Source organism: Carcharodon carcharias, chromosome 5, assembly GCF_017639515.1.
Source record: "Carcharodon carcharias isolate sCarCar2 chromosome 5, sCarCar2.pri, whole genome shotgun sequence".
NCBI lineage: Eukaryota > Metazoa > Chordata > Chondrichthyes > Lamniformes > Lamnidae > Carcharodon > Carcharodon carcharias.
Window position 1 is genome coordinate 164839355 of NC_054471.1, and position 20262 is coordinate 164859616.

A 20262-nucleotide genomic window follows, 5' to 3' on the forward strand; every position below is an offset into this window, starting at 1 on the left:
ACTTTCTCTTCCATTGTCTTGAACTCTGCACCCATTTCTTTGACCAGGAGTCTCCCCACACCCTACACAGTGGACCCTTTCTCACATCTTCAGAATTCTTGTTCCTACTGAACTCTTCCCTCTGGCCTTTTACCATCTCCAGATCCTTTTTGGGAATTGATATCTGACTTCTCAATTTTTCCACTCTGTTTAGTCACTTTAACTTACCTCCTTTTGAACTTGCAGCACTCCATTGTCTCAGATTCAACCCTAACATTCTCGTTAAACCAGCTGACAGTTGTTTCTCTCAAAGTGATCTCAACCCAGCGGAACAGCGACTCTCTCACCTCCTCCTCCTTCTCCCTGGACAATCACTGTGCCACTCAACATAAAACCATCATTTCCCAGACTGTCACTGACCTCATATCCTCTGGAGATCTTCCCCTTATAGCCTTCATCCTCAGTCCCTCAGCCTTGCAAGACCCAATTCTATCTCTTCCCCAAGATCCACAAACAGAACTGTGCTGTGGACCCATCATTTCAGCCTATTCTTGTCCTACTGAACTGATTTACTCCTACCTCGAGTCTATTCTTTCTCTCCCTGTTGAACCTTCCTCCACTTACATCCACTTCCAATGCCCTCTGCTACTTTACCAGTTTCCTGGCCCTAACCCTTTTCTTTTCACCATGGATGTCCAACCCCTCTAAATCTCTATCTCCCACCAGGATGGCTTGAGGGTTGTCGTCTTCTTCCTTGAATGAAGGCCCAACCAGTACATCCACCAACACACTCCTCCAGCTGGCTGGGCTTGTTCTTGCATTGAACAACTTCTCCTTTAATGCTGCTCACTTCTTCAAAAAAAAAAGCTGTAAGATGGAGAAAATTTGGCTGATGGTTACCTGACTATAATTGACAATTGGTGGTATTTAATCTGTCGGTCCCTGATGAAATAAGAATCAGCCTAGCAACAATAGCCTGGTCAGTTTAACCTTTGTTGGTGGGGAAGCTTTTAGAAATGATAATCCATGAGAAAATTAACAGTCATTTGGACAAAATAAGGATTAATTAGTGAAAGCCAGCATGGATTTGTTAAAGGTAAGTCATGTTTAAAAAACTTGCTTAACTTGCTTGAGTTTTTTGATGAGATAACAGCGAGGGTTGTGATGGTAATGCAGTTGGTGTGGTGTGGTGTATGTGGACTTCCAAAAGGCCTTTGATAAAGTGCCACACAGCAGCCTTCTCAGCAAAGTTAAAGCTCATGGGATAAAATGGACAATAGCAGCATGGATATGAAGTTGGCTGAGCAACTGGAAACAGAGAGTAGTGTTGAACAGTAGTTTTTTTGCACCAGAGGAAGGTATAGTGGGGTTCCCCAGGGGTCAGCACTAGGGGCACTGGTTTTCTTGATATATATTAATAACCTAGACTTGGGTATGTAGGACACAGTTTCAACATTTTTAGATGATACAAAACTTGGAAGTACTGTGATAAATAAAGGATAAAATTTTAACGGGGGTACAGGAGCAGAGGGACCTGGGACCTTATATGCATAAACCATTGAAGGTGGCAGGGCAGCTTGAGAAAGTTGATAATAAAGCACATGGGACTCTGGGCTTTATAAATAGGAGCATAGAGTACAAAAGCAAGGAAGTTATGGTGAACCTTTATAAAACACTAATTCAGTCTCAGCTGGAGTATTGTATCCAGGTCTGGGCACCACACTTTAGGAAATATGTGAAAGCATTAGAGCGAGTGCAGAAAATTTGAGAATGGTTATAGGGATGAGAAGCTTCATTTATTTGGATATATTAGAGAAGCTGCGTTTGTTCTCCTGAGAGTATACAAAGTTGAGAGAAGATTTGATAAAGATGTTCAAAATCATACAGGGTCTGGATGGAGTAGGTAGAGGGAAATAGTTCCCATTGGTAGAAGGGTCAAGAACTATAGGATGCCAATTTAAGGTGAATGGCGAAAGGACCAAAGTCGATGTGAGGAAAAGTTTTTTTACACAGTGTGTGGTTAGAATCTGGAATGCACTGCCTGAGAATGTGGTGGACGCAGATTCAATCATGGCTTTCAAAAGAGAGACAATTATCTGAAGAGAAAATATTTGCATGGCTTTGGGGGAGTGAGACTAGCAGTTTTGTCCTTGCAGAGAACCAACATGGGCACGATGAGCCAAAGGACCACCTTTTGCGCTGTGCTCAATTAATGATTCTATGTAGGAAAACTCCTCAGAGATAAACTGCAGGAAACAATATGCAAGCAATTTGACAAAGCTGATAAAAGTTCAAGATAGTGAAATGAAACTGTGAAATGATTACATTTTGAGAAAATGTTTATGTTCTTCTTAATAAATTGCTAAAACATTTAATTAAGCCTGGAACCTGACTGATCAATATGGTTCAGGACCATAGCACTTGGCGCATTTGCTCATCATACCAGGGAGAGCTGAGATTTTACAATCTCATTAATACATACATTTCCATTAGAGCTGCTCAATCTGATTGGTGAATGTATTATGTTCAGTGGTAAACTGCAGTTCAGATAGGATTGCTCCTTGATCTGTGCTTAATTGATTCCAGTCAGGCCATATTAGAGGTACTAGCATTTATTACGTTTCCCCTGACTTTTCTCTCTCTCAGCTGGGTCTACATTCTCTGGAATTTAGAAGAATGAGAAGTGATCACTTTGAAACATTCAAGATTCTGGAGGGAGCTTGGCAGGGTAGATACTCAGAGGTTGTTTCCCCTGGCTGGAACAAGGGGATACAGTTTCAGGGTAAGGGGCCGATCATTTAGGACTGAGATGAAAAATTTCTTCACTCAAAGGGTTGTGAATATTTGGAATTCTTTACCCCGGGGTTGTGGATATGCCATCATTGAACATATTTAAGGATGAGAGAAACAGAAACAGGAATCAAGAGATATGGGGAGCAGTCAGAAAAGTGGAGTTCAAGTCCAAGATCAGTCATGGTCATATTGAATAGTGGAACAGGCTCAACAAGCTGTAAGGACTTCTCCTGCTCCTACTTCTTATGGTCTTATTTTCTGTGCATTCTCCAGTTTGGAGGTTGGTAACTAATGTACCCCATAATTTCTGGTCTCTTCATAAGCTGATTGAATCACCACTTTGGCAATATACCCACTTTTGTCCAACTGCTGTGTGTCCATGCTGATCATTGTAAGATCATTTTTGGGATGTCCTTTTTGTGATTACTGCTGATTTCCATCTTCTACAATCCTTTTATTATGTGACCACAGTTACAGATGGGGAAAGGTGGTGGGATAACTTTTCCCCTTTTCCCTTACCTGTCAGTTGTTCATAACAAGACATATGTTTTAGAGGGAGTGTTTTAAATCTTTTGACTGTTGTGACTTTAAAGAATAGACACAAAACAGGCTTTTTGATAAGTTTAAATCAAAAGAAAGGATAAACATTTATTCATCCAACACCTGAAATGTAAATACAATGAAAACGCTCATTCCCTCAAACATACATATACAAGAAAAGATGAGTTCAAGAGGTGAAGCGTGCATTTAGGTTATTGTCAGAATAACAAGAAACAAATCACATGTTTTAAATTGGTCTTTTAAGATGAGAAGAATTGAAAGCATATTGACCTGAACTTTGTGCATTTTGTGAGCATGGAAGAGGACATGATATCTGCGTTCACAATTGACATGCGATTTCACGCTGGCTGGCCAATTAAGGGCTGGCCAGTGTGAAACGCACCTGGACATTGGCACAGCATTGCTGGTGGGGGACAGGAGCATGGTGGGCACCAGATTAAAAGGTGACCTGGAGGGGATATAAAAAGAGGCCAGGCAGCTCCCTGAAGGCCGCCAGGTGTTGGGGAAGAGCCTCGGGGAGCTGTCCATGAGAGACTCAAATATTTGACAGCAGTGATGGCGTCAGCACCCGGTAGGCACAGCAGACAGGAGTTCAGTGCTGTTGGGCACTCAGCCCCATGATTCTCAGGTGAGTGCCTATGCACTCTAGAGGAGGTAGTGAGTGCCCAGCATGAAATACTCATGCTGTGGCATAGCGAGAGGAGGCCATCCCATTAGATGAAGATGGCCTGTTCGGAGGTGGCTGCCCAGAGAGCGGGCATGATATTGTGCACCTCACATGGATCCAGTGCTGGAAACAGTTCAATGACCTTCTGTGCTCCACAAGGGTGAGTACTAACTTGGCATGGGACTGTGTATAGATGTCTTGGAGGGTGGTTGTTACTCATAGTGCTCAGGGGTGCATAAGTGCCAAATGGTGGGAGATGTGCTCGCGTACCTTGCGTTTATAGAAGTGGGGGGTGTACCAATGTGACAGGCATCTCAAGCTTGCTCTCCTGGGGTGGTGGGTAGTGGGGCTGGAATGGTGTTGCAGGTAGAGGATGTTCTAATTAATGCACTATGACCATAACAGAAGAGAAGCAATAACGTGCTGGAGCGTGCACAACTGGGTGGTGGGGGGCCCCAACATCCTGATTCTCTCTAGGTTTAAGATGGATTTTCTGCACATGGAATGCAAGTGAGGAGCAAGGTCCACAGGTCTTGGAGGGGCAGGGGTCCTGGAGGATTTTAAGAACCCAGTGGGCGAATGAGACTGGGAGAGTGTGCAAGAAAGGTAGGGTTGTGGCATCACCAATGAGAGGTTCAAATTCAGAGTCCCCATTGCTTGTCCAATCACCGTGTCTCAGTGAGGCAATTGTCTGTTGTGGCAAGTGACTGTTGTGCATGCGCAGACACTTTGTGATGATGTTCCTAACTGACGTATTCTGTTCGTCCCTCAGAAACACGGTCCTCACAATGCGCTGCTGACCCTGAGGACCCCCCTTTGACACCTGAGGAGGAATCGCTGAGTGAGGCACCCACGTCACATCAGCTCCCTGCTCCAAGCACCAGCACAGATATAGGCGCATTGGTGGGTAATAATGCGATGGCTCTGTTTGTAGTGCACTGTCGTGAGGGCACATCACACTCGCATGAGGAGCTGGTGGAGGCAGAGAGTGCTTATGGTGCTGGCAGTCAGAGGACTGCTGGAGACAAGGACCATGCTGAGTCCGAGGCAGATTATAAGCTTCTGGAGTCGTCCACCAGGCGGCAGATGCTGGTTGTCCAGTGGGATGCACATGAAGATCTGGTAGAGATCTCTGGGGGTCTGCCTGCCATGCCCTCTGTCTTGGAGGAGTCCACATGGGGCATGAGCACTGCGTTGACTCTGAACACCGAATGCACTGCCTCCTCCATTGAGAGAGTGATGATTCTCATGGGGAGGCATCTCCAGGAACAGAATCAGTGGTTTCTGGGGCTGCACTTGGACTTGCAAGCCCACACACTGGCAGTGAGCACCACAGGTCACTGCCACTGTGAGAGATGGATGAGGCACCTAGTCATTGTGTTAGGTGCCCGTCCATCAATGGTGAGCAGGAAGGTTCAAAGAAACCTCATGCTGGTGGACCAGCTGCATGTCTCATCTGCAGGCTCCTCTCAGGGCGCTCCAGACGAAGGCAGCAGCTCCTCCGCCCCTCTGCCAGTGCCCATGACACCTCAGGAGGCCGTGATGACTGAGGAGTGCTCAGCCATGGCGCTGGATGCTCCTTCCCAAGCGAGGCCTGCACAGGCTCTGCCAGCCAGAGGATGTCTGCCAAGGTCATCATGGTCAACAGGACATCACAGTCAGTAGGCTGCCTCTAATGCTGCTGCCAGCAGGAGGGGACCATGCAGACGTAGCACTCACAAGTGGAAGTTTAAGGCACTATAAACACAAGAAGGATTGTCACAGAGAATATTCCTTCAGTTCTATTTTCAAATTGTGCAAACATGAACACCAGTTAGAGATGTTATAATGTTTCATGGTCTGAAAATGCTTTGTGTTTCCCACTGGTGTTGGGCATAAGAGTTGCTTGTGACAGACGGGAAGGGCTGCAAACTTTATTCCAGAGGTAGTTAGTTGACATAAGGGTCACGGGTTGGCCTCATCAGGAATGTTCTGTGAGGAGGCGTCTCCCTTGCCCTCACTTTGGACTCCCCCAAGACAGAGGGCATGGCAGGCAGACCCCCAGAGATCTCTACCAGATCTTCATGCGCGTCCCACTGGACAACCAGCATCTGCCACCTGGTGGACGACTCCAGCTTTGGATGCCTACCTGTATGAATATAGAATCAAGGTCTCCCTGGTCTTCCAGCCTCCCACAAGGTTCATCACTTCAGCACGTGCTCAGCCTCGACCTCCTCCGGCTCTTCATCAAACCCATCTGTTGAGTTGTCCTCTTCAGCCTGGGGAGCAGCTTCTCTGACTTCATCCTCAAATAGGTACTCCCCTTAAGACAGCCAGATTATGCAGAACACAGCACACAATGACAATATGCAAGGGGCGCTCTGGAGGATATTGAAGTGCTCCCACTGATCAGGCAGCAGAACCTCATCTTGAGCAGCTTAATTGTCTGCTGAATCACCACCCTTGTAGGGGCATGACTTCTGTTGTACCTCTCCTCTGCCTCTGTCCTTGGGTGTTGGAGAGATGTCATGAGCCACCTTTTCAGGGGATAGCCTTTGTCACCTAGGAGCCATTCATTCAGCCAAGCTGGAGCAATGAAAAGCCTTGGCACCTGGGAGTGCTGTGGATAAATGCATCATGGGAACTGCCCAGGCCCCTGGCGCACACCTGCAGAACTTGGGTCCTGTGGTTGCAAACAATCTGGATGTTGATGGAGTGGAAACCCTTTCTGTTGACAAAGGCACCCGGCTCACCCTCTGGCCCCTTTATGGCTACATTTGTGCAATCTATGGCACCCAGGACGTGGGGGATGCCAGCAATTGTAGCAAAGCCTCTGGCTCACTCAGCCTGGCTGGCCTCGTTGGTCCAGAAATGAATGAAATTCATCAGCCATCTGAACAGAGTCAGTGACCAGCTTGATGTAGCTATGGGCAACAGATTAGGAGACACCACATAGATCACCTGCTGACCCTTGGAAGGAACCAGAGGCGAATAAGTTCAGGCCCAGTATCACCTTAAGGCCCACTGGCATAGGGTGGCTATGACACAGTTTGAGGTGATCTTAGGATCAATCATATGGAGGTCACAGTCTCCCTAGAGAGGCAAAGCCTCATTCAGCACTCTCCAACATGTCCAGGTAGCTGAATCACTGCCTGTAGTCCCTCTATCTTTCTTTAGGATAACGGCTTTGTGGGGAGGTGGTGCCGTGGTGGTATTGTCACTGGACTAGTACTCCAGATACCCAAGGCATTGATCTGAGGGCACAGGTTCAAATCCCACTACCGCAGATGGTATCATTTGAATTCAATAAAAAAAAATCTGGAATTAGAAGTCACCTAAAAGTCACGATGACCATGAAACCATTGTTGATTGTCGTAAAAACTCATCTGGTTAACTAATGTCCTTTAGGGAAGGAAATCTGCTGTCCTTACCTAGTCTGGCTTACATGTGACTCCAGACCTACAGCAATGTGGTTGACTCTTAAATGCTCTCCGAAATGGTCAATCAAGCCACTCAGTTCACGAGGGCAATTAGGGATGGGCAATAAATGCTGGCCCAGCCAGTGATGCCACATTCTATTAATGAATTTAAAAAAAATCTTCTGTGGACCCTTCCATCTTGGGCTTCCTGCTGGCCCTTCACCCCATGTGGCTGGGCCTCTCTTTCCACAGGTCGCTCCCTGGGACACTGCCTGCGGACACCAGCCCCCCCAGAGGAGGTCCCACTAGTGGAGTAGACAATCTCCATTTCCTGGAATACAGATGACACAGCATAATGCCCTGAAGGGTGTACTCAGAAAGCCTCTAAGAAGGTTTTTAAGCCAGGGTCTTCCAGAAAACATAGAAAATGCAATGAAATGTCAGAAAAGCACCTGCAACCAACTATTACCTAAACTCCTACCTACTCACTGAACCACGCCTTTTATCCTGCCCTGGATCGGGTTTGCATGAAAAACAGGATGGCCGCCTGCCAGTGCGCTGACCGCAAAATCACACAGGCCACGTAAAATTCTAAACAACTGGCTTTTTAATGGCCTTAATTACCCTTTTAATTGTCGGCGGGCATACTTCTGACTCTTACCTGCCAAATGTAATATGGCACCATTTCATACGATGTAGGGTCGGCTGCATGCCCGAGCGGGCCACGTAAAATTCTGTCTGTTGAATTCCTTCTTTTGATTCTCTAAAGATAAATGGAGGCTGACAGTCTCTGGGTTTTCACATATAAGTTGTAGACGAGCTACTGTAGAAAAGACCATTATTCTTGTAGGTGCAAACAAATTAGCCCCTCTCTTACTGCCTGAGTTGATTGGTTGATAGGAAGGGTCTCTACTTCTTGTTGGATGGTGGTTTCCTTTTGTGCTGCTTGTCCTAGACTGACCTACCCCTGGCTGGTTCTTGAAATAATGTGTTATCTCAAGTCAGTTTCAATCATGTGACCACATGATCAATGCTTGTATTATCCACACAGCTGACATGATGTTAGAATCCATTGCTACAGAATGGAGGATGAATGGTGACTGTCCATACCTAGTTTTGGTAAACTGCTTTCTTCATACCTCTGTTACGTTTTGAGTTTTTAAACAGAGTCTGGGGAAACAATTTTATTTAAGTTTCTGTAAATATCCAGACAATAGGAGCTGTAAATTCCACAAATGATCTTGCATTCTGAATATCTTTTCACAGGAGGTCCGTCTACCCATGAACATTTTCATTTTAAGTACTTTTCAGAATCATGAGTTAGTCCCTATCTGAGCAGAAATCACAAAATTTCACCTGTCCTCAACCAGATTCCATCTTGGGTCAAGATAAATTGTCCATATGCCATGCTATTTTTTAAAAAGCAAAAATGTATAGTATCTCCATAAGTTCATAGGCATATGATCGGAGCAGCACAACACTTAGGGTACCTTTCTTATGATTGCTTATTTTACTCTCTGTTGCATTGCATTGCCATATTATTGGCCAAACAATTAACTCTGATCACTGCATGTTGTTTACTGGTTTTCATATGGAGTGTCCATTGCATCTTCTGTGAATCCAAAAGCTGGAAAGTATCAAGTATTAGACTAATTTTACATAGCATGAAGTGAATTACGAAATTTACGTACAGTCAGATGATTTATAGGAACAATGACCTGATATTGATAGGGGTGAGTTGTGTATATGGAGGAGGAGGAGGAGGAGGAGATTTAGTTTCTCTGCACGTTGTGGAGTTTTGACTCCACAGCATGCTTCTTTTTCTTTCACCAGGCTCGCCTCCAGGTTTGGTTTCCTGCTGGGTGGGTAACTTTCTGGTGGAGGCTGTAGGAGATAAGGTAAGGAATCTGCTCCTGCATTAGTGAGAGCATAGGTGTGTGTCTAGATCTTGAGGGCTGACCAATCCCCAATCTGATGGTCCTAATCTCTTAATGGGTGGGGCGGTGGCAGTGCAGTAGGTTTTTTGGATGTGGGGGATTCAATGGCAGGGAAGCATCCTTGCTCCTATTGGCCCACAAGTAGCACTGTTGTTACAATCTGCATAGAGACCAGTATTTTTTAAAAAAAATATAGGCATCCCCATGATGCTAACAGAAAGAAACTGATGGATAAGATTTCACTTTCAAAACTTTTACTGTAACAAACCAGCTACAATCAACAGAACTCAAACATTAATTAGTATGTGAAGGATATTTCTAATAAAAAGGTAAATTTTACTTCAAATAGTTGTTGCAACAATAATATGTCTTACGTAGTCACAAACACAAATGTGGGACCATGTGCAATCTCATGGTATTTCTGACTCAACATCTGCTTAGTAGGGTGTCTCACCTCGCACTGAATAATTTTGACGCAAGTCACATTCACCAACAGCCTTATTCCATCTGAACTCCTGGGCATGGTTACCACTGATAAGGTGCATGTCTACAAACTCCTTCTCACTTGGGTCATGACAGTCCTGATGGCACAGAATCCTCAGAGACTATCTCCTCTGACTTCTTCAGACAGCCTGGTGGGCTCTGACAACACTGAAGCATCAGCCGTGTTTTTTGCCCATGTCACAATCCATTGCCCTTCCTGTCTTGAGCTCTCTGTGTGTTACATAACTGGAAAGAGCACAGTAACACAGTCTCTGTTCTATTTTTAGAGACCTGCTTCAATATCAGGATCTGTTTGAAGACTGTCAAATAGCAAGCTGTTCCATTCGAAGAGTAACTTGCTTGCTTCCTCTTTGCATTAATTTTTGCTGTGTTCTGAACTGCCAAACAGAAAATACTAACTCGCCCAACCCCACTGTAATTAGCTTTTTGTTTATCCTTTGCTTCCAAGCTGCTTACCCCATGGCAACCTCAGGTCACACGGGCATTTCTTGGACCCTAATGATGTCATCATCCAGAAACCAATTAATCCCCTTTCAGAATATTCCCCAGCCCACTTTGGACTGGAAGGGGCATCACACAAAGGAAAGTACAGGCTTTTCTCAGCACATGGGTCATCACACTGTAAGGACACTTACCTATTCCCTAAAGCCGGCCTTGCCTCTCCTTAAGCTGATGGGTTTCCCAAGCCCTGGGATAGGCAGTTGGCCAAAGTTAAACTTTGAGAGGTTAACTGTGAAGCTCTTAGCCTCATTATAATATTTAAATAGCCAACTGATTTCTTCTGAGCCGATTAAGGGTCCGATCCCTGTCTCGCCTCCCATTAAAACCCCAAAATAGGCAGGTTAGAAGTAGGTTGGGGTTGGGTTTGAAATCTAAAACATCTTTACACCTGACTGCAATCCGCCTGCTTTTAGGGGTTAAAATTACTCTCATGAGATCAACAAATTATGACATGTAGCATTCTGTGCTCCAATATATTGAACTATTCAAAAAATTCTGTTATGTTTCAGGTCCTTCTGACAAACCTTTGAAGTGATACAGTCTATTACTATACTTCTACACTGTCCAAACATAAATCAATCAAATTCCAAAACTCCCAACTGAAGGAATCTTGTGTTTTAAGGATACTTTCCCTTTAGAATTTGAAGGCAATTTAAAAATAAAACTACCTTTAGTGCAAATGCATATAGTAGTTAACTAAATTTCACATAAATGATGAAGTGGTTGGTTTGTGTGCTAAATATAGTTACAACAATACCATAGAAGTCAAACATTCGGTTATGTTTTAAGATGCTTAATGTCATTGGATACAACAATTGTAAACAGGTTATTTTGAAATCTTAATGTGCTCACCTGGCTATGGCAAGATGAAAAGTTTCACAGTGTTGAATACAATTTGCTAACTTTCAAAGAGACATGGTTGCTACTAATTAGAGTGTATCAGCTTCTTTGAGGTATGAGAAGCCTGTCTGTCGAATGCTCTGGTGTATTAAAATCAACCATGCCAGATCTTCCAGCTTGTGACATGATGGAGCTGATAGTGTGATGTTTGCCACCATATGCTACTGCTTTTTGGGTGCAGACCATCTTTCTTATCAGGTTTTGAAACCTATTACTTACTCACTGTGCTCACTGTGGTGCAGTAGGGGACAAACCTATTCTGCTGAATGCCTGTGTATCAGGTGTACATTAGCTTCAATAAGACCATAAAAAAATGCCAATGACACTCTTATCCTGTAATTCAGTTTCAGTGCCTATTGGTGCTCAGTGACAATATAAAAGGGGGGAGGGGGTGGATGTTGCCTCCCCTTCAGTCATGTTAGTATTTCTTATTTAAAGTACAGACTGCTTGCTAATTGTTTCATGTTGACACAGGTTGATGTAGCAATTTCATTACTTAATTCAGTGTCCTTGGGTTTTATGGCTACAGCTGACCACAACCTCTAAGTCTCAATTCTTGTACTATCTGTGGCTGTTAACCACAGGGAGCTATAACCGAGCTTTGCCTGGTCTATAGGTCCAAACATTCTGAGCTTTTCCCACCCATTTTTTTCTTCATCTTTTGAGTGTGGAAAACATAAGTGATGAACCACCCTCCCAGATTCCTGGCCTCCAGATCCACTTATAGGATTTACCCTTCGGAGTGGTGACAGGGCCACTCGGCACCTGACCTCATCACAGCCTTAGTCCAAACATGGACAAAAGAGGGGAGGTGTGAGTGACTGCTCTTGACATCAAGGCAGTATTTGACTGAGTGCTGCATCAAGGAGCATGGGAAAAATTGAAGTCAATGGGAATTAGGGGGAAACTCTCCTTTGGTTGGAGTCATACCCATCTCAAAGGTTGTGGGTGTTGGAGGCCTGTCATCACAATCCCAGGACATCACTGCAGGAGTTCCTCAGGGTAGTGCCCTAGGTCCAACCATCTTCAGCTGCTTCATCAATGAACTTCCCACCATCATCATGTCAGAAGTGGGGATGTTCGCTGATGATTGTGCAATGTTTAGCACCATTCACGGCTCCTCAGATACTGAAGCAGTTCGTGTTCATATGTAGCAAGATCTGGATAACATTCAGGCTTGGGCTGATAAGTGCAAATAATATTCATGCCACACAAGTGCCAGGCAATGTCATCAACAAGAGGGAACCTAACCATCTCCCCTTGACGTTCAAAGGCATTACCATTGCTGGATCCCTCACTATCAACATCCTGGGAGTTACCATTGACCAGAAACTGAACTTGACTAGCCATATAGATACTGTGGCAACAAGAGCAGGTCAGAGGCTAGGAATTCTGGAGAGAGTAATTTGAGTCCCCAAAGGCTGTCCACCACCTACAAGGCTACAAGGCACAAGTCAGGAATGTGATGGAATACTCTCCAATCGTCAGGATGAATGTGGCACCAACAACACTCAAGAAGCTCAATACCATCCAGGCTAAAGAAATCTACTTGATCGGCACCCCATATACCAACATAAACATCCACTCCCTCCGCCACTGACGCCCAGTGGTAGCAGTGTGTATAATATACATGACACACTGCAAGAACTCACCAAGGCTCCTTAGCCAGCACCTTTTAAGCCCGTGACCTCTCCCACCTGGAAGGACAAGGGCAGCAGATGCTTGGGAAGACCACCAACTTCAAGTTCCCCTCCAATCCACTCACCATCCTGACTTGTAACTATATTGTTGTTCCTTCACTGTTGCTGGACCAAAATCCTGGAACTCTCTTCCTAACAGCACTGTGTGTGTACCTACACCACGTGGACTGCAGTGGTTCAAGAAGATGGCTCACCACCACCTTCTCAGGGAAGTAAATCTGCTGTCCTTACCCGGTCTGGCCTCCAGATCCACAACAATGTGGTTGACTTTTAAATGCCCTCTGAAGAAGGGCAATTAGGGATGGGCAATAAATCCTGGCCCCTAGCCAGTGACACCCACATCTCATTTAAGAATTTTTTATAAGTACATTCAAATTAACTATTAATGTTAAATTGATGCCATAGCAGAGGGAATAACTGTGCTGTTTGTGGCATTTAAGTGAAAAAGAAAATGCCAAAAAGCATTTCCTCCTTTGAGCCAGCATCACTATTACCATAGTGATTTCCCTACTTCATATCACCGAAGACACTAAGATCTGAACACGTGCCCAATATCCTTGACAAATGAAACATTGCTTCTACTGGTTCCAGCTGTACATCAAAACCCATGAATGCAACTGAATTCCTTCCCAGCAACATTAAACTACCTCATACAAAAACAACTGTCAGGGATTACCACAGTGTTTTTTAGACATTTACAACCCTTACACTGTTTTCAGGTGTTTTTGCTTCTTCTTATTGAGAGTTCATGTGGTGCATCTTTTTTCTAACTGTATTGCTCTTTCTTAGTGGTCCTTTATTGGGAAGAGAATGTGAATTGGATGGCTGCTGATTAGCACAGATGGATGGAGGCAGGACGCCATCTCCTTGTGCTGGGTATTGATGTGATGGTTGCGTTGATGATGTGTTCTACCATGTTGGTAGTAACTCGAGCAGGGTGGCTGGTGGAAACAAATATGGCTTTTTCTGCAAAGGCAACACTATCATCTGTGCAAATTCTGCCATTCTTTTGCTGCTAGGCCCTCTCTCAGCATTCCCAGAGACTTGTATGGGTGTATACCGTTGAACAGCGAGGAGGATCTCTATTTTAATGACTACAGAGGAGAATCCAGGTCTCTGAAGAATTAGGCATAGCATTTGTTAAGAAAGCTGTAGCTGAGTTTAGAACCTCAGCCAGGAAGGTGCAGGGTTCATTGTGCTTCAGATAAACACACCGTCTATGATGGTCTGCAGCTTGGACATACTCTTTAATGACTGCATAACCTGATGATGCTATCAAATTGTCACAGCTAATCCTGTGATTCCTGATTTCTGCAGCAGCTGGAGTCCTTGGGCTAAGCCTCCAGTCAGAAGACTGCAGCGAATCCAATTCCACTTGTTCTTCCTCCCTTGTGCTTTATGCGTCAACAATCGCTCCCTCCTACTACTCTCTAAGTGACTCCTCCCTGGATGATATTTGCCACTGTAGAGTTTAGTAATGCCTGCTTTTTGTGAAATATGGTTCCAAAGGCATCTCCAGCTCTAGGCAATCTAAAGGAGCAGAAGTGGAACTGAGGCTGATTTTTTGGGCCCCGCCGAGGTTGAGATTAGAGATGGACTGGGCCTGAAAACCCTGGCAATAGTTGGCATGTCAGTTTGTTGATGCTGTTTCCAGTGACAGATATATTTATCAAGGTTATATGAGGGTGCACCTGCAATCCTGCCACATCCCCTATTAAGACCAATTAAAGTGATGGCTGAGCTTGGTAAGAGCTCACAAAGGGAGACGTTGAGAGTTTCACAGGAGAAGGGATATAGGCTGAACACTTTTAGACCACCTGTCTGGAGAGTCACGGTCTCCTCAGGCACTGGGTTGTCATTTTCAGGTAACTCCTTCTCCAGCGTTAGATCCTGTGCAGAGAGTATGGTTCAGCGTCTTTCCATCCCATTGTTCCTCTCCCTTGCCCTTCTGATGACTGGGGCTTTGCCCTTCCTGCTGAGGGTGTTGCCCCTCAATGCTACTGGGCCTAAGCTTTGAGAGGCATGACCCCATTGCCAGCTGCTTCCTTGTGTTCAGCTGGTTTACCAGTTGTCCTTCGCAGCTCTTCTGGCCCTGCAATACCATTATAGGGACCGCCGCCTGAGCCCTGCCTATCTTGTCTACCAGGGCTACCTTTCTCCCAATGGCCAAGACCCCCAATGTACCATTGAAACTTGTATGTCTCTGTGTAATTCCCTGGGACAGCTAAGACTGGCTCCCCACTCTGCAACTGTCTTCTTTCACCTGGTCCGACCTTCAGTAATGAATGTTGGGAGGTTATTCAACCCCTCAGCGCTAAAGCTTAACGCTGTCTTCACACATGTGTATCTTTTAGGAGGCATAATTGGCATTATGGCCAATTTTTCCCCTTCCTAAACCCATCTTTTAATTATCCTGAATTCACTTGTAGGGATACTTGGATGATCTAGAACTTGGGGTGAAGGTGAATGGAAACTGAGAACCAACCTAAGATATACCAATGACTCTTTACTGACTGTCAATATTTCCAAGAAAAGTTCAGTTCAAAATCTGCTTGATCTCATAATGTGGCTCGACAAAGCACCTGAAGAGCACTTCAGTTTAGATCAGAAACACTATCATGGAAGCAACATATTTGGAGATTGCCAACTGTGATTAAATGTATTCCTTGAGGTTTCATCACTTGACTTGCCCCCACGCTCTTGCCGTTAGTCAGCTGACACATCCATCCTTGAGACACACTGCCTTCCTACACCAATTGGAAAGCAAAAAGGCTCATTACCCGATTGGATGATGCTTGACTGTCAGCCAAACAACCTTTTTAATTCCCATTTTCAATATTTTTACCTCTGGCAAAGAGAAATGTTCAAAGAACATGGCCCAGAAAAAAATCTTTTTTAATGCCCCAATGAGTTTTCTCCAGGATTGTACACAGCAGTGCCCTGGGAGATTGCCCTTCAATTCCTGGAAACTCCGGGCCAATCCTGGAGGGTTGGCATCCTCAGCATATACAGCAATCTTGACAACTCACTTATGATAACACGGCAATCTGTTGGGTGGGCTAAGACTGTCAGTCAATCATTCCAAACCGCTCTTGATTTTCTTAACTGTGATTGGGGAATAATAATCTTATATTTCTTTTCCTATTAAAAATTAAAGACCTTTTTTTAACATCATGCCATGGCTTTCTGTTCCAACACCTTTGCAGGTAATTCAGACTATAATTCTAGCACTTGCTCTTACTAAAAAAAAAGTACAATACAAAATGTTGGTATTTTCTTTTGACACCTTAAATTTGAAACTGTGCTGCATCCAACCCTCAACAATTTCCAGATTCAGTGTCTGACAGAAGAACGTTCCTGGATCCTAAAATGCCAAAAATCCACAAGGTGACAAATCACAGCAGAAGGGGCGAGATGTGCCACATCAAGGCCTCTACCGCTGTTCCAGGAATCATAAATAACAATTCAAACGCCAAGCTCTGTATATTTATTTTCACAAACATCACTATTCTACATCACTGAAAAGATGTTCCTGCTATCCTGGGATTGAGCAGTTGTGAAGAGCAGCAGCTTATCTGAGTAAAACCATGAGATAAAAGATCTAATTATATAGATCCATCACCTAGTGAACATAGCACCACTGAACCTGAGTCAAGTTAGAGATGAGACCAACAAAGGCAAAAAGTTATAGATGCTTTCTCAGCAAGTGATCCAGGGATGGCCTGATAGGTTGCCGCAGCACTGTCAGAAATATGGCAGTGATGGTCTATCAGAAATAACGGGCTGAATTTTCACCTTGGAGCTTTCCTGGCTTGGCACAGCGGCTTCTGGAAAAATTGCCCTGAACAGTGCGATTTTCACTCTGGGAGTTTGGGTGGGGGGTGGTTGCATGGGTACTGGATAGAGCTTGGCTTACTGCCCCTGAATATAGATTGGAGGCAGCCACATGGGTTGTTGAGTTTTGAGGTAGTCTGTTTAAAAAGCCCGCCTCGGTTCTCTGGCTGTGTTGCTAAATATTAAGCCTTCTAACCCTCACCTGTCACACTCCCTCACTGCCCACGCACTCCCCATGCTCTATCCTTGCCAGTTCATGCCAACCTTTGCCACTCCACACATTCCCAATGGTTCCTCATACCCTCCATACCCTCCATGCCAATCCATCCCATTCTACCCATCTGCAATGACTTCCATAGCCTGCGTGCCAACCCATGCCATTTCACTCTTCCCCACGACCTTATAGCCACTATACCAACTTAGTGCTAACTCATGACACCCCACTCATCCCCATGGTGCTTTATAGCCTCTATGCCAACTTAGTGCCAAGTCATGCCTACTCACAACCCCCACTCATCCTCATGGTCTCTTATAGTCCTTTTGCCAAATTAGTGCCAATGCATAATCTCCACATCTTCATGATCCCCCAATCGCCATCCTTTGCCCTTACATTCTCCATGCCAACTCACCTAATATCCACCATGGGCAGACCTCAGGAGCCATGCTGAGATGAAATAAAATGAAGTTCTAAGTATCTATTACAGATTTCACTATATATATATATATAAACGCTCTAATTCGCCAAAACCAATTCAATACATTTATATCCCTTAAGTACTTAATCCCTTATAAAATAAACATTTGTATTCATAACCCCACCCCAAAAACAGCTAATCCTTTAATACCCTCTTAGAGCTGTCAGTCAAACTGTGAACATACAGCTCTCCACTGTGACAATGATAGGTTATTGAAACAGCCAAGCAGTAATAATGTTATAATGATGGCCTTTAGGGTTATGTCAACAAATCTCTTTTGAAACTGCGAGAACTGATTTTTTCACTCTCACAGACAAAGGAAGGCAGTTTTTTCCCCTAAAAATGTAAAGGGCAAGGGATTTAAGTAATTCCACAGTTTGACTGTTCTATATGCCTTATCTGCCCTTCATGAGTATTTACATCTCCACCATAAAGTCATGGAACACAAATTGCGTGTTGAGGACATTCCTGGAGTGAAAATTGGACCTGCTTGTCCTGTGCACTGACTTTAAATGGCCTAGCTGATTTGTAATTCATGCCTATGTGCTTCACACCCCACTCCCTTTCCCCTATCAGCAAAAATGGAATCTGCTGGAAGTGGGAGGCAGGACTTCTGGCTGTGCAACCCCTCTGTCATTTTTAAAAGTCTATGGAGTCTCGCTGACTCCGCGAAAATCTAGCGCGACATCCCACTAGAAGGTGGTGTTCTGCTAGCCAGATCCAGATTAATCATACCCAAAACCATGCAGGAATAAACCCCCAGGGGATACATGAAGGCCACAAGGAAATGGGGAGCCGAAAGTTTAGAGCCAGATTTACTGTGCACTGGATAGGCATCTAGAAAGGCATTGAAAGACTGGTGTTTACATGCAACATATGCCAGAAGTACAGAAATACACAGCAGAAAGAGCAGATGATAGCTATTGAAGTACCACCCAGATCATGGCATACTGTGGGAGCCAAGTTATTCACACTTAATGAAGAACAGTATCTCATAGTTGCAGACTACTGATCAAAGTTCCCTTTTATTCGAAAGGTGAAAGATTTGAGAGCTAAAACAACCATCTCAGCAGTATGAGTTCTGTTCACTGAGCAAATAATTCCTGAAAGAATAATATGTGACTGGTACCAAATTAATCTCCCGAGAATTTAAGAAATTCATTGAATAATATGAGTTCAACATCATCACCTCATCACCACATTACCCAAGGGAAGATGAGTTTATAGAAAGGCTCGCCAATCAGTCAGGAATTGTTGAGATACAAAGGAAGACCATTGTCCTGTCACTTTGATCAACACCCCTCAAGTCTGACATGAAATCACTTGCAGTGTTGTTGAATGGAAGAAAGTATAAGAAAACTCTGTCAAGCAAGATACTCCTGGAACCCAGCAAATGTTGTTGGTGAAACTGAGATTCTGAGGTCATAAATCATTTAGACCGAAAGATGTAAGCAATTAGGAAGGGATATTCCTTATTTGATGTACACCTGAAAAGGAAAAGCTGAGCAGACGAGCGCGAACTGGTTTCACACTGTCGTGAAACTGATCACATCGCATTGTCCGCTCACGCCATCGAACACTCCCGACACCAACGGACATGGAAAACGCTGGCATTTTTGACTCTGAAACTCACGTGAGCCAGTATTCAGTTTTTCTTGGTCCTTATACTGTAAACCTCCTCTTCCCTATTTCCCCCCCCCTTACTGTGCGAATGTGGAGTGGGATGTTGCGGATATGCCTTTTGCAGATTTTGAATGTGTGAAATAAACTAACCTTCTGAGCTAATCCTAACTTGAGTTTGCTGTGGATTATTAGTAAAATTGGATCACACAAAAATTGAGAAGTTGGGAAAAAATTCGTCGCTTCCTATCCCTTAAAACAAACTAATTCAAAACACCTTCTGTTTATGGACAGGTAGTTTGAACCGACCCCCCACCTCCTGTCATAACATTATAAAAAAAAAGTTAATGATTGGAACAGTTATATTGAAATAGATATATAGAAATATTACATTTTTTAAAAGACAGAGAGATGTAATATAGTTATATTATTTGTAAAGAAATGGGAACTAATTGTTCTGAGAGTGTACATCTGGGGTGCCAAATTTCATTGCTGCATTGCAGTCATGGGCCGAGTAACAACTTATCAGTTTGTCAGTCTGCCGGCCACATGGAGAAATACACTCGATGAAGCTTCAGCTTTCTGAGTCTAAAGTGTGATTATTTTTAATGTATGGGAACCAGAAGACATAGCAATGGCCAAAAAAAATCCCTTATTAATGATTTTGTCCCATGAGTGTAATGATAATTTCACCATCCATTATATGATAATTCAATACAATTGATTATCACTTGAGAATTCAATTCCAGAATCCACATTAATATACAGTTTAGGTTAATTTAAGTGCTATATATGTCTGCATTTCTAACCAATTACTGGCTGGCTTGGTCATTATAGTTAGCGTTGGCAAACAGTGAGCGAAAATCAGAGAAGTTTAACATTTTTGTAAGAAGTCATAATTATAACCACAGTTAGGTTCATTTTAGTGCATTTTGTGAAGTGTGCTCAATATAAATTATTATCATTAAATTGAATAATAGCAAACTGTGTTTAAACTATATTTGCTTTCATTTTGTATGTAGGAAGAAAACTTGTTCATGTGGGGAAAAAATCAGTTTATCCTTTCTCGTGCAAAATTAACTATTGATTTTGTCCTCTGAGTGTGAATGACAATTTCACTGCCCAGTGATGTGGTAATTTACCAAAGTTAATGATCAGTTAAGAGTCCAATTA

At 43.8% G+C, this 20262-nt stretch overlaps 1 protein-coding gene across 1 annotated transcript in view; it reads left to right on the plus strand.

Moving 5' to 3' along the window:
- The window catches only part of LOC121277778 (doublecortin domain-containing protein 2), a 183807-nt gene that overhangs the window by 100805 nt on the left and 62740 nt on the right, over nt 1-20262 (plus strand). The window contains exon 7 of the mRNA XM_041187415.1: nt 6981-7013. Coding sequence (XP_041043349.1) covers nt 6981-7013 — 33 coding nt within the window. The remainder of the gene's footprint in view (nt 1-6980; nt 7014-20262) is intronic.